The sequence below is a fragment of the Populus alba genome, chromosome 14 (assembly GCF_005239225.2).
Source record: "Populus alba chromosome 14, ASM523922v2, whole genome shotgun sequence".
Classification (NCBI taxonomy): Eukaryota; Viridiplantae; Streptophyta; class Magnoliopsida; order Malpighiales; family Salicaceae; genus Populus; species Populus alba.
The window spans coordinates 4,827,561-4,841,888 of NC_133297.1; the positions used below are offsets into that span (position 1 = coordinate 4,827,561).

At 38.2% G+C, this 14,328-nt stretch overlaps 2 protein-coding genes across 2 annotated transcripts; both read left to right on the forward strand.

Annotated features, from left to right (window-relative positions):
* Positions 1-373: 373 nt before the first annotated feature.
* On the forward strand, positions 374-6,560 carry LOC118041442 (uncharacterized). Its single transcript, XM_035048782.2, is given in 10 exon segments — positions 374-2,095; positions 2,097-2,262; positions 2,701-2,785; positions 3,104-3,182; positions 3,688-3,810; positions 4,090-4,167; positions 5,182-5,285; positions 5,589-5,676; positions 5,762-5,860; positions 6,139-6,560. Coding segments are annotated over 10 exon segments (2,502 nt in total). The 5' UTR covers positions 374-499; the 3' UTR covers positions 6,223-6,560.
* On the forward strand, positions 6,233-8,831 carry LOC140954532 (B3 domain-containing transcription factor VRN1-like). The gene is made up of 3 exons (XM_073404433.1): positions 6,233-6,267; positions 6,480-6,546; positions 8,271-8,831. The coding sequence occupies exons 1-3, from the start codon at positions 6,233-6,235 to the stop codon at positions 8,829-8,831; spliced, it is 663 nt and encodes a 220-aa protein (XP_073260534.1).
* The last annotated feature ends 5,497 nt before the right edge of the window (positions 8,832-14,328 follow it).

Genomic DNA, 14,328 nt, shown 5'->3' on the forward strand with positions numbered 1-14,328 from the left:
GAGCTAATTCAACCAAATCAATTGGATAAATTTGATTTCATCAAGTCAATTTTAAATTAATGCTCTCAAAAGGAATTTCTATATGGATTTATTCAATTTCATCAAAAACAGAATAGAAATCGAATCTTTCTACACTGCACAAAATGATGTCTTGAGAACCTAATTGATGGGGTCAAAAAAATAGAAATTTAAGATATAGTAGCTGTTAGCAGACAAGTGGGCAGTCCTCTAAAAATAAATGACACCAGGGCCCAATTATAAAACATGATATTGAGCCCATCAAAGATAAATAAACCGAAATAGGCTAGAAGCCCGTTCACTATAATTATTCAAAGTAAAAAAGCCCACTAATATAAATGCCGCAGTGCCAGTGGCCAGAATGGCAGTACTCCTCCCTCCATTTCTCCTTCCTTCCCCGAAAAACCAAAAACCCTCCGATTTCAGAACTGAAAACCCTAAACAATTAATTTCATAGAGACAGAAAGAGAGAGCCTCAACAATGTCAGGCTTCCCCTTCTCCTCTTCCTCTACACAATCCTCCCCTTTCTCCCTTTCCTCCGCCCCTGCCACCGGATTCTCATTCGGATCTTCCTCCGCTCCCTCCACCACCACCGCACCCCCTTCCTTCGGCTCCAACACCTCCTCAGCCCCTCCCACCGGATTCTCATTCGGATCTTCCTCCGCTCCATCCACCACCCCCACACCCCCCTCCTTCGGCTCCAACACCTCCGCCCCTTCCTTGTCCTTTTCCTCCTCTAATACCTTCACCTCCACTCCCTCTTCCACCCTGTATGGCTCATCAGCTTCAAATTCTTCCCCATTCTCCTTTGCAACAGCCTCATCCTCCACAAGTACAACTACATCCCTGTTTGGCTCTCTCTCTGCCGCTTCCATTCCCCCTAATCCCTTGTTTGGCTCCGCTTCTTCTTCTACGGCAAACGCAAGTTCCTCCTTTGGCACAACTACTTCATCATCATCAGCACCCGCTCCTTCGCCTCTGTTTGGAACAAGTACAGGCTCATCCTTGTTCGGAACAACTTCATCCTCAGTCTTGTTTGGCTCAACTTCCTCCTCCGCAACTTCCGCTTCGCCTCTGTTTGGCACAAGCTCACCCTCGCCCTTGTTTGGCTCAACTTCCTCCACAACTGCTTCTGCTTCGCCTCTGTTTGGCACAAGCTCACCCTCGCCCTTGTCTGGATCAACTTCCTCCACAACTGCTTCCTCTTCGCCTCTGTTTGGCACCTCCACAACTGCTTCCGCTTCGCCTCTGTTTGGCACAAGCTCACCCTCTCCCTTGTCTGGATCAACTTCCTCCACAACAGCTTCCTCTTCGCCTCTGTTTGGCACCTCCACAACTGCTTCCGCTTCGCCTCTGTTTGGCACAAGCTCACCCTCTCCCTTGTCTGGATCAACTTCCTCCACAACTGCTTCCGCTTCGCCTCTGTTTGGCACACGTTCACCCTCTCCCTTGTTTGGATCCACTTCCTCCACAACTGCTTCTGCTTCTCCTCTGTTCGGAACAGGTGCCTCTTCTACTCCATCCTCATTTGGTACACCCTCATCCGCATCAAGTACAGGTTCGTCCTTGTTTGGCAACTCTCTGTCCACCACAAGTTCGGCGCCGTCTCTGTTTGGATCATCATCATCATCCACTGCTTCAACCACCAGCACCACTACTAATTTGTTTGGTTCTTCATCTTCTTTCTCTAATGCAAGCTCTGCTCCAAGCTTATCTGCCGGATTTTCTTTCCCAAAAACCACTACAGCTTCAGCACCGACTACTGCTAGTACTGCTGCTTTCGCATCCACGCCAGCTCCTTCAACGACAACCTCTTTCTCGTTTGGGACGCAGCCATCAGCGCCTTCACAACCTTCATTATTTGGCAACGCAGCCTCTTCGTCATCGGTGAAATCCACAACTGTATCGCCGTTGTTTTCTACAGTTACTACTACAACTGCTTCTACTCCAGCTAGTGGTGCTACTGAAGTTACTTCTACTATTACTAGCAGTACTACTTCGGGGTCGAGTTTGCCTGCATTTGGTATGACTTCAGGAACTACAGCTGGGACAGGTGCTGCTGCTGCTTCTTCTGGCTCTGCGGGGTTTTCTTTTTCAGGTTTTCCTTCTGCTACAACTAGTGTGGCTGCGTCATCAGGGACTACTGCTAGCTCGTTTACTGGATTTTTCATTGTCCAGCATATCACCGGCGCCTACTTCAAAATCACAAACTCAATCGGCTAGTAGTTCTGCGCCTCTACTCAGTGAGTGTTAATTTTATTTATTCTTTCTATTTTTGTTTATTATTGGAATTTGGGACAAAGTAGATGGTAATGGTGTTACTTAAATTGAATTGATATGTATGTGCCCTTTTGCTTGCTTATGCGTTCTGTTAGATAAGTTGTATATATGCTGGACTGCAAAATGAAGCAGGTGATGTTCTTGTCACATTTGGTTGCTACAGAAAAATTTGAATCACATTCTTTGTTTTCATGCTAGCAAAACGAGCATCAAACAACCCTTGACCTTTAGAAAACTTTCCTTTTCCCATCTTATTTTCAGGTGAATCTTTTTTCTTGGGTGTTTTAGACATGTATGTTCTAGATTTATTCCCCCCTAGTTAAATACGACTTCCTTGTTGAACTCCAATTAGTCAAGTAGTGGTTATTCACCATTAGGTTCTCATGGAATTCATTTTGCAGGTGTCCCTGCTTCAACTGCTGCACCTACAACAACTTCCAGCACTACTACTCAGACATCATTGCTTGGTGTGGCTTCCACTAGTGGGTCTGTATGCTTAGTCTTGGTGGCAATTTTTTTTTCTCCAACATTTTTCTAGTATCTAAAACACCTATCATTGTTTATGTTGATGGTTACTAAAAAGTAAAAAATATAATTTCTGTCATCTTTGCCTGTAAGAATTTTAGCTACACTTTATTTTCCAGATTTTGATTTGTATATTACATTCTGTTTTTCAAGTTCTGCAATTGGTTTCCTTTTTAACTCTATAATTGAAGTATATTGAAAAAAAATGAAGTTTCTTTACGGTATTTAACATGTTTTGATTAATTGATTTGTCCTCTCATGTTTCCCCTTATCTTACAGGACAAGTTCAAGTGTTAGCACTGCCTTAACCGCTACACCAAAATTGCCGTCTGAGATTACAGGGAAGACTGTTGAGGAGGTACTTCATGTTTCATCTATTCTTCTTGCTGCGCCTTTGTCTCTTGGGTGATATAAATGTGTATTATAAATCTCTCTGTGCACATGTACTGGAGAGTTATTATCCTGTGATGTAGTTTTTATGATCTACCTTATTTTACAATGACAAATATATATCACTAGCTGTCCTCTGGCAAGAGGAGAATGAAAGAGCAGAAAAAGACCATAGTTATCTTCCACAAAAATCAGCAATTCCATTTAGGATTGATATGACAAGTTTGCTTACCAGTTTCATGTTTATTCATGAATTTCTTTTCTCATATTCTGTATTTTAATGAAAGGAAGAGAAAGATATGAATGGGAATTTTATGCCTCTAGGATCTAATGTTGCTACGTTTAACCCACCACTTCCCAACTACCTTGTTATCTTGGTACTTTTATTGGGCCTATTTACATTTTAGGCCCTTTTGTTCTCTGTTACTTTGTTATTTGGTTCTAAACATGCACGTAATTTATTTTCTTTGAAGATCATCAAAGAGTGGAATGCTGAGCTGCAAGAGCGTACTGGGAAATTTCGGAAGCAAGCTACTGCCATAGCTGAGTGGGATAAAAGGATCTTGCAAAATCGTGATGTTCTTCTTCGGCTTGAGGTAAATTTATTTATAATTTCTTGGCAAAAGAAATCCTATTTTTCAATGAGATAACATAATTTTAGTATCCTCATGTGCCTTATGGATGTTATCAAGTGACAAAGTCATACCATCTTATTTGTTTTGATACAAGAATAACTATTATCATTCTTTACATTTGAATTAACTGTTTTAAACTGAGTGATGTCTGATTTATGAAATTGGCCCCATGCTTCATGAATTTCAACCATTTGCGTCCATCTAAGGCCTTGTGTCACCTACGTATTATTTTTTGTTCAGATTGAAGTGGCAAAAGTGGTTGAGACCCAAGCTAATTTGGAGCGAAAGTTGGAGTTAATTGAGACTCATCAACAGGAGGTATTTTAGTATTTTATTAAGTTCTTCATTTCCTGTTTTTTCCTGTAACTACTCTCCTTATGTTTTGTTATTTGATAATTATATTTTTCGCCTTCTGGTTTGTGTATGAAGAGTTTGTATGCTTTCGCAATATGAGAGAAAATCCCCTCTTGGCTTCTCTTTCAATTATGGTGTGATGGACATCAAATGATTGCTGTTGATGAGCAAGCACTTACCTTGATGATGGTAGATTTATCATATTTGGCCATTTCTTTCATCAAATATTTGGCGGTAGATAAATCCCCTAATTATACCTTTTCACTTAGCTGTTGATGTCTTTTGTGTGCGCATTTGCTGGTGGCCAATAACTACAATGAACGTCTGGCTAATTATTGCTCAATCCTCTGAAAGACATTAGCTTGCTGTACATAAAATCCAAAATTCTATAGTGAGCCAGCCACTATCATCCTCTGAATCACTACCAATACCAGATGAAAGCGTTCTGTTGGGGTGTCTCTTGGCCTTTGTTTAAATTGTTACATGCTGTAATCAGGCATTTATGAGACATAACATATGGTGTTTGACTAGCTGCAAGTTTAGCATCTTTAATCAATTATAACATAAATTAAGCTTTTATCTGGTTAATTGAAATATGATGCATCTCCCTGTTCACTAGTTTATCTGGAAGCCAACCTGACTCGTCAACCAGTCACTTATGCTTCATCTGTATGAGCATTACCTGTCTTTGAACCAAGCCCTTTTGAAGAGATTCATGCTGGAACCTTAAGTGCCCCAAAAATGACTTTGGAAAAGATTGAAGATTGAGGTCTGTCTATAAAGGCTGGAAAATTCCTTTATTTGTGTATTGTGGAAATTTGGGCCTTGCATAAATGTGTGCTAAGTCCTAGTTTGGTCCTCCTGTCAATTTCTGTCTGACCCTGCTAGAAGTGTTTCTAACAAGAGCATGCAAAGCATCAATCTGAACGTGATCTTTTTTTGAATGGTTCCATTTACTTAATTTCTCTATATTGTCAGGTTGACAAGGCTTTGCAAAGTATAGAAGAAGAAGCTGAACGTATTTACAAGGATGAGCGTGGATCGCTTCTTGATGATGAAGCTGCATCGACTAGAGATGCTATGTGAGAACTCGGTCTTTGATTTCCTTTTGCTTTCACATGGTTTGCAGGCCTGATCTACCCTTCATATTCTGACTTGTTCACTAATTGCTGATTAACCTGACTTAAAAATCATTAAATCAATAAAATGTGAAATATGTGGGATATAACAAAGTTAAAGACACCATATTTTTCTTGTTTGAAAACTGAATTTCTTAAAATTTTATTTAGGTCACTGGAATGTGCTTTAAGAACTTGCGATTCCAGTATCCTTCCACCTTGAACTACATCTGTTTGTATTTTTTTATCTTTGGTTTTATTTTTCAGGTATGAGCAGGCTGAATTTATAGAGAGGGAAATGGAACAGATGACAGAACAGATAAAATCAGTAATTCAGACCGTCAATGCCAACCAGGTAACAGCCTTCATTTTTATAGTTTACTTGTCAATGAACTATTTGAAATAAACTAACAGATGATTTTCCCATATGATTTGTTCAGGGCGGTGAACTTGATGCTATTGATGGGATGACTCCATTGGACATGGTTGTCCGAATTCTCAACAATCAACTAAGTTCTTTAATGTGGATTGATGAGAAGGTTAATATCTTTTACCCTGATCCTTTTTATCTAAAAAACAATGTGATGTTTATTATTTAGAGTTTCACAATTTAGTGTGTCAAGGAAGATTTTTCACACAAATTAATTTGGTCCTAACTTTGAACCACAAAAAAAGAAAAAAAAAAACTCTACTTCATGATATTGCCATCTGTGCTCTGGGATATAAAAGGAATCATAAATTTGTTTGTGGATTAATGTTTTGTTTCTTTTTACTTTCCATTGGAAGAACACTGATCTCTACTTAAAATCTTAAACAGGCTGAAGAGTTTTCTTCACGTATTCAAAAGCTTGCTAGCCAAGGTTCTGCTGCTGATCGACAATTTTTGGGTTTAAAATTTTGACGTCTTGACCATGGATGATGTGTATTGCCCTGTGTCTACTCGGAAGTTGGTTTCTGCCTAGTTGAGTTCATTGTAGATGAAAAGGCTTTGTCATCTTTTCCTTTCTTTTGCTTCATAAATTAAATGCACAAATGTAATTCCTTGATGAGAATTGATATATTCTGATATCCTGCAAAGGCATAGCTTGGGAACTGTGCTTGTGATCTGCATGTCATTGTAGCTATCAGCCTGCATTTGTTTGAACCCAACTGCTTCAGAAAGGATCTTGACTTGGCTTTTAGCCCCGTAAGTACTGGGTGGAAAAACCCCTTTGGTTGGAAGATGGTACTTATTGAACAGATTAACCCCTGCAATTTGTTAGGGTTTCCCTCTCAGATCCTTTCACTCTAGTTGCTAGGGTTTGTGCGTGCATGGGTGATTGTAGCATTTTTTCACTCTGCGTGTTTTGAGGGAAAGTAATGGAAATGAGAGTGAAATCTGAGCTCCTTCAGTTGTTGGGATTCTAAAATTAGAAATATAAAAGAAGTTAAATCTCTAAATTTTCGTATTAGTACATAAATTTTTTTTCCTAGATTTCGAGGAAAATAATGAAAAAAATGTTGAAATCAAATTTTCCCAATATATCTTTAGAGAAGAAACACGGTTTAAACACCAGCCTTGTCATGCCACAACACATCTCATGTCTGAGTGATGTAAGTGGAAGAAGAGAATAATATTGCTTGTACTCCTTTTCATCATTATATACAAACAATGAAAACTAATGTCTCCCACCTCCTGAACCAAATTTATTCTCACTTCTCACGTCTTCTCTGGCATCTTTAGTTGGTTTGCGAGAGAGAGAGTTGGGGTAATTTTTCAAATTATTTTTAAATGTGTGTTCAGAATTGTGATATAAAATAATTTTTTTATTTTAAATATCAACATATTAAAATTATTATAAATTATTAATTTAATATTTTATTTTAATTAAAAAATACTCTTAAAAAATATCTAAAAATAAATAAAAAATCTCCCAAGCACCAATAATCCATCCAAGAGTGCTCCGTGTTGAATTTTATTGGTAGGTGGGACTAATCATCAGAGCACGGGGCAGATTACTTTTTCCATATTTTTTATCCATGACCATAGATTTTCGTTCCGAGTAAACTCTTGATGATTTCAAGAAGGATAAAAAAAGAAAAGGACTGGAGTCAAAAAGTAAACAAGAACAAGTAACTAGTTGGTTTGTTCTCAACTGTAATAGAAACCAAACAGATTCCTCGATTAACCAGTGATTTAGTAACTATGCACCTGCCATCGGCATGCCTATGATTAGATTGATAAGACAGCGGCTTCTAGTTCTGGAGTTGATTAATCTGTCTGTCAGATATATAATCATTTCCAACAAAATCCAAGCTCTTAAAAGGAACACAGTGCTGGCTGTTTGTCACTGCTGAAGCTTATGTTATTCAAGCACCTGCGTAACTGCGTTGCATCACTAAACACACAGGAATCGTCTTTTTTCATGTTCATGTCAATATTTATTTATTTATTTTAAATTTTCATGTCGTTTTAATGTATTAATATTAAAAAATAAAAATAATCAATAGAAGTTAATATCAGAGGCGCTCAAGGATGGGTTCTCCATTCAAGAGAGGCTATGGAAGCTTCATGTTTAATGCAGACAAACCCCATTTTTTTCAAGATAATTCTTCAAGAAACTATTGCTGATGGAAGCTTGTAAGTGTTCCTTTCTTTCCCTTTGATTTTTCGAGAAAGAGTAAAGCAAAAGGGGAAAAGGAAAGGAATTTTAGGCATTTGACATGCAAATGCTGCAATTTATGTCATGCATGTAGGCCTATTTGACTCATTTTCTTTTTGATGATTTCTTTTTTCATAATTTACCATTAAAAAGCAGTAAGATCTCGACAAGATAGCCGAATTTTGTCGAGTTTAATTCCTTACTTCATTTTGGTTGGGTGTAGTAATTTCCTATTCAGGATCTGTATTTGATATGGTCTTGTTCTGTATTTCATGTTGTTAGACTTAATTTTTTAAGCTTTTATCAGGGAATTCCAAAGAAGTTTGTGAGATTGTATGGAAAAGGTCTGTCAAATAAGGTACTCCTTGAGGTCCCTAATGGTACAGTTTCGGAGGTAGAATTGTTCAAGAGTGATGGTAAAATATGGTTACAAAACGGCTGGAAAGAATTTGCTGAGCATTACTCCCTAGCCCTCGGTTCCTTGCTGGTTTTTGAATATAAGAATAGTTGTCACTTTCATGTTCTCTTAATGGACAAGACTGCCATGGAAATAGATTATTCATTTAGCCTGACGGATGGTGATGAGGAGCCTGACCTTGAGGGAGAATTTCAACAGCCGAAGACAGAAGAAACTGATGATGATGTCTCTGTTGAAATCTTGGGTGATCTCCCCTCATACCACAAAACAAATGAGAAATCCTCCGCACCATGTCCTGAGCCTCAGAAGAGAACGAGAACCAATTTTGCTAGTAAATTTGAGGGGACTTCAAAGTTGCAAATTCGTTCTGAATCCGTTGCAACTAAGCAAGATAATTCCGTTGGAAAAGTAAATTCACGCTCTCTGTTGAGACAGCGTGAAGGTCTGTAATTTCTACTTGCACAATATTTTCTTGAAAACCAAATAAAGTGCTCTCTTCATATGTTTTATGCTTGTCCATAGCTTACAATGGCTGGTATTTCTCAACTGGAGGTTTTAAGTTTGCAGCAACGAGAGGGAACAGAGTCTTGCCTGGTCAGAAAAAAAGGTTAAATGGGATTAACCGGGCACAATCATTGACAGCTGATGAAAAAGCTGCTACTTTTGAAAGAGCCAGTGCTGCTTTAAAACCTGAAAGTCCATTTTTCATGGTTGCCATGCAGCCATCATATGTTTATCCTGGATGTAGATTGGTAAGCATTCAATTGAAACTCTTTTAGACCATGAAAGTCATTTTTCATGTTTTAATTTTTTTTGTATCAGTCCTTTTTTAGTTCTTTTCCTTTAATGTGCTTTCTGTAGCCTATACCAAAAAGCTTTGCTCAGAAATATTTCAAGAATGATCATGGTGATGCTGTCCTCTGTGTTTTGGATGGGAGAACTTGGCCTGTTAAGTGCTTTGTCTACCCAGGTAATGGGAAAGCCAAGACACAAATCAGCAGTGGCTGGAACAAATTTACGTGGGACAATTATTTGGAAGTTGGTGATGTTTGCGTCTTTGAACTGACTAAATGCATTGAAATGTCGTTCAAAGTAATCATTGTCAGAGCAAATAAAGATGAAAGCCATCGCTTGGCTGTAGGTGAGTAACGATCTGCTAGTAAACTTCATGAACATGTATAGATATGTTTTCATGCTTATACCCTTTTGAATAATGAAGCAGCCAACCAAGTCAAACCCAAAAGAAGCGTGCTGATTGATATTGATCCTGAGTTCCCTAGAGATGGTGAAGATGGCACGTCAAATTCACACCATAAATATGGAACCAAAGAACAAGGGTGAAGAAGACGACAGCCTTCCTCCAGAGAAGAAGATTAAGAACCCCTTGCCTCACAAGATGGTTAACAATTCAAAAAAAGATGCTGGAAGCGGTTTGAAGACAAAAAGATTGGCTCCACTTTCTGCAATTGAAAAAGAAAAGGCTCTGCGCAGAGCTCATGCTTTCAAATCTGAGAACCCCTTTTTTGTCATAGCCATACAACCAGCATATGTTTGCAGTGGATCTAATATGGTATGCTTTCAAAACCGAGCAGTTCATCAACCAGCACAAGCTGCACACGCTCATTTCTTTTGCTTAAATTTGGATAGATATAGAAAGAAGTTAAGGGAGAGTTGCCTCCCTTTCTGTTCAAGATTATATATTTTTGGTTCTCACTCCTTTTATTGAAATAACGGTATCTTTCTTTATGTCCTTTCACTTTCTTTCAATTAGTCATGGCAGAATTTACCATTCAAGTTTGCTGATAGATATTTTAAGGAGAAGAATGGTGAAGTTATCCTTCAGATTTCAGAAGGAAGACTTTGGACTGTTGATTATAGTTGGAAGTTGAAAAAAACATTCCTCTGTTCTTATAACTGGATGGAGTTTGCACGGGACACTAATTTGGAAGTAGGTGATGTCTGTGTGTTTGAGCTGATTAAGGCAACTGAACTTGGAATGAATGTTGTTATTCTCCGTACTGAAGATGCGAGTTGGTGTCCCTCATTCTGCAAGCAGGGAATCCAAGTGATGAATTGCATTCTCAATTCAAACTAAGACTTCAGTTATTGATCTTGATCTTGTTTTACCTTCTCCTTTTATTCCTAACATATTTAATAAATGCTGTTGTCGATGTGCATTCAATATTTAGTTATAGTACCATGATCAAAATGCTAGCTGAGGAAAGGCTTCCACTGCTGTGATAAGCTTTTGGTTTCTTGTCATCGTCGTTATTGTTAACGATCAAATTTTACTTTATAGTATTTAAATTCCTTGGTGCAGCTTGGCAAAGGTGGTCATTACTGCATATCTTAAGCAAAACAGGCTGGACTGGAAAGGTACACGACTATCGACATTCTTGCGAAGTTTTGTTATAGGCTTGATGGTCTAGAAGTGGGAGCTGTTTCTCTGTTTGAGCCAATTTCAAGCGACCAATGCTGCAAATGTCTCCATTGTCAGACATGCTGGTTAATATGTCGTTCACATCAATATCATTTTACTTTTGGGGTAGCATTTGTTTGTACTGTTAAGTTTAGATTATCAAAAAAGCTTGAGACCCCTTCGTTCGATCTTCTTGGATGGTATATAAGAATTATCGTGTAAGCTCATGGGAATAATAGTAATGGAACTCACATTTACTATAACTGCATTCGTGACATTGCAATTTTGGTTGGGATTTTAAAATCAATCCTTGTATCCAATGCTTTTGAAGATTGAAATTTTCGATGTTACTTGTGGTCGACTGCTATGCATTAAATTATCGAAAGATCCACAGCTGTATTGAGCAATGTAAGCTAGCTGTATGCAGCATGCATCATTAAGCTGTGAGCAAAGAGGCACTCTCATGCAAATTAAGTGAGTTTTATCGACTGGACCTTCTAGCAAATACTCCAGTTTCACAGAATATCTTTAGAAAAGAGGTTCCTTGCTCTGTATGCATTAACGAGCAAAGAGAATCCTTGAGAATCAAAAGAAAGTTCTTACAAAGCACCTTGACAGAGCTCTCAGATTACACACTGACAGCTCCACATCGTAAAAATTGGATTGGAGAGCTACTTTTGGTCTGGGATTCTGCAAGCCTGCTACAGAAGCGCACATGCTGTGGGTGTGATTAAGGTTGAACCGATTCACTCCTAACATACACACGTTAAACTCTATAATTATTGGCTCCTTTTGATGCTTCCTTATCACTGGAGCCGCGTTCATTAGCAATTAAAGTAGCGGCGACCATTGTTGCTTGTTAGGAGCTGTTGAAGATGGCTTCTTCTAGTAGAACAGGCAAGAATCTCTCATTGTTTACACCAAAGAAACAATACATTGTAAAAATAATTATGAATGATGCAATGAAGAATCAGAAGCTTGCGAGTATCCTTTTAATTCTCAGCGTGGCATCCTTCCAGTGTTTCTTGTTCTCTACATCATTTTTGTTTTTTCAAGTTTTGAGCAAAATCTCAAACATTTTCCTTTCCTGTTCTGTTATTTACAGTCAATTCCCGAGAAGTTTGAGAGAAAACATGGAAACGATTTGTCAAAATTAGTGCTTCTTAACATTCCACGTGGTGAAGCATGGAAAGTTGCATTAGCAAAGCTTTAATGGTCAGGTTTTCTTTCAAGATGGCCGGGAAAGATTTTCAGATTATTACTTTATTCACTATGGTGATTTTATAGTTTTTGAGTCTGTGGGAACTGATTCAGCTGAAGACGATGACAGCTCTTTTCACTTAATTGGTGAAGTTTCTTCAGATTCAGAAGAAACACAACTCGATTCTGGATTTTCAACCTCGCAAGTCAGTGGAAACTGATTCAGCTAAAGCTGCTAATGGAGCTCAGTTTAGCAGCATGGATAGATAGTTAATCAAGGGAAAGGTAAAATTAGGTTTTTCTTCTAAAGGTACCTAAATATATTGCATGTTTTTCTTCTCTTTTTTTCTTTGTTTCAAGAAAACTAGGATCTAATTTGATATTTCTTTGTGTGCTGTTTTCATGTTTTTGCTGTTTGTACTGAAGAAAATATGAAGGTGTTGGAGGAAAGCAAGCTGGTAAGAAAAGGCATCAAGGTGTGGTTCTTCTGAGAAACCAACCATTGGCAGCATGGAAATGTTAAAGCACTAGACAGAAATGGTGTTCCTGCTGATAATCCTTGTTTCACTATCCAAACGCTAGAAACTCGTCTGCCCCCGCGGTCTACATGGTAATCTCCAAATTGAAACATTGTTCGACCAAAAAAAGGTTTTTTTTCTTTTCTTAATTAATCAAAATTTTCTAATCTTTCTTTCTTTTTTGGGGTTTTAAATTTTATATGCAGAGTACACTCATGGTTTGGGAGAAAATATTTGACAGAAGAAGAAGGCGATGTCACTCTTACAGTTTTGAATGAGGGAAGTTGGTCAGCTAAGTACCATGTTTGTAAGACATGCAAGGGATCAGGAGCAAGAATGAAAGAAGGCTGGGGCAGATTCTTGGCAGTTGGTGGTATCTCTTCCTTTCATTTGCTCAAAGACAACAAGGTGGTGTTCCAAATTTCAATTTCCCGGCCAGATCAAAAAGAAACTATTCGAAGCTTTGCCTCCTGAAATTATATTACTGTGCCTGCTGATTACATAGGGTTAATTTTATTTGCACCAGGCACCTTTCAGCTTCGATTTTCCACATATGCTACTGCATTCTGAAGAGCTTGAGTTCTACTTTATCTGCTTAAACTATGTTTTATTATCTTAGATTCTGTGTTGGGATCCTTAGGGCTGTTGTATAGGGTTTGTGACTTTTGCTCTATAGTTGTAAGGTCTCTTGTTTTCAGTCCAGTGCACTTTTTGAAGTATTTCTTTGTTGTATGTTATGGTAACCTTGCAGCCCTCTAATTAGTTCAAGACCGGATGTAACTTTCCCCTACTTAGCAATATGATATCTATCTTATGCTAATCCATTTAGCTATGAATTGCTTGATTTTTCAGCATAATGGCCATTAACCTTCAATCTCAGTACGTCAGCTTTTCTTTGATAGAAAATGAATGTCTACTTCAGGTCATGGCTTGAGTGTTAAATGAGTTTAATTTGGCCAGAGCCTCTGTCCCTCTACTCTTACCTTTACCATATCATCATTATCGAGCTCAATATTTTACACGACGTAGAAAACTAGGTAATGACTTCAGATTGCAAAAACTCAAAAAGCAGGAGGGCCTCTGAGGCTTTTTAGTGGTTAAAATCTGAAAATCCTTTCTTTATTCTTGCAATGCAACCCCACGGGTTATATGGATGTAATTCTGAAATCTCTGCAATGCAACAAGTTATAAAGCACAAGTCATCTTCATATGCAACAAGTTACTATGGAGGACATGTGAAGACAAACCCACTTCATGTGGATTCTGAAATGTACCAGCAAACTCTTCCACTAAATACCAAAAAGAAGTTCATAAAGCAGGTTTTCTAGTCTGGAAGTCTGGATTATTACAAGCTGACCTGCATTTCTGCAGAAAGCTTGTTAATGATCATTTATTTTGATATTAAGGAAAGCTAAAAATATATGCTTGAAAAAGAAACGAAGGCCCTAGTATTATGATCAGGGTGTATTAAGAAATATATGTTCTAGTGCTTGTAATCTCGTGCTGTGTACTTGGCTCTAAAACGGTGACTTTTTGTTCTGAATTTAATAGAATTCTTTGCTGTTAACCCCAAAAAACTCGGCTTTAAAAACAAATTTGAGAATTTTTTCAAAAGAACACTGTACTTGTACTAGTTTTCACAGTCTTTCCTGCAAAGTTGCAACTTCTTAGCACATTTCTCTTTTTCTTAAGATAAGTTAGGCATGCATGTGGCATGATTTCAGCATCATGGCCACAAGGGCCGCCCCTGCCACCCTTTGGAACTATGCGCACGTGCGTGTCTATCGCTGCTCACTTTTTATGCAGTATT

Coding starts and splice junctions, on each gene's coding strand:
- LOC140954532 (XM_073404433.1), top strand. CDS start 6,233: ATGGATGATGTGTATTGCCCTGTGTCTACTCGGAA. Junction 6,268..6,479: donor TGCCCTGTGTCTACTCGGAA/GTTGGTTTCTGC, acceptor CAACTGCTTCAG/AAAGGATCTTGACTTGGCTT. Junction 6,547..8,270: donor ACCCCTTTGGTTGGAAGATG/GTACTTATTGAA, acceptor AGCTTTTATCAG/GGAATTCCAAAGAAGTTTGT.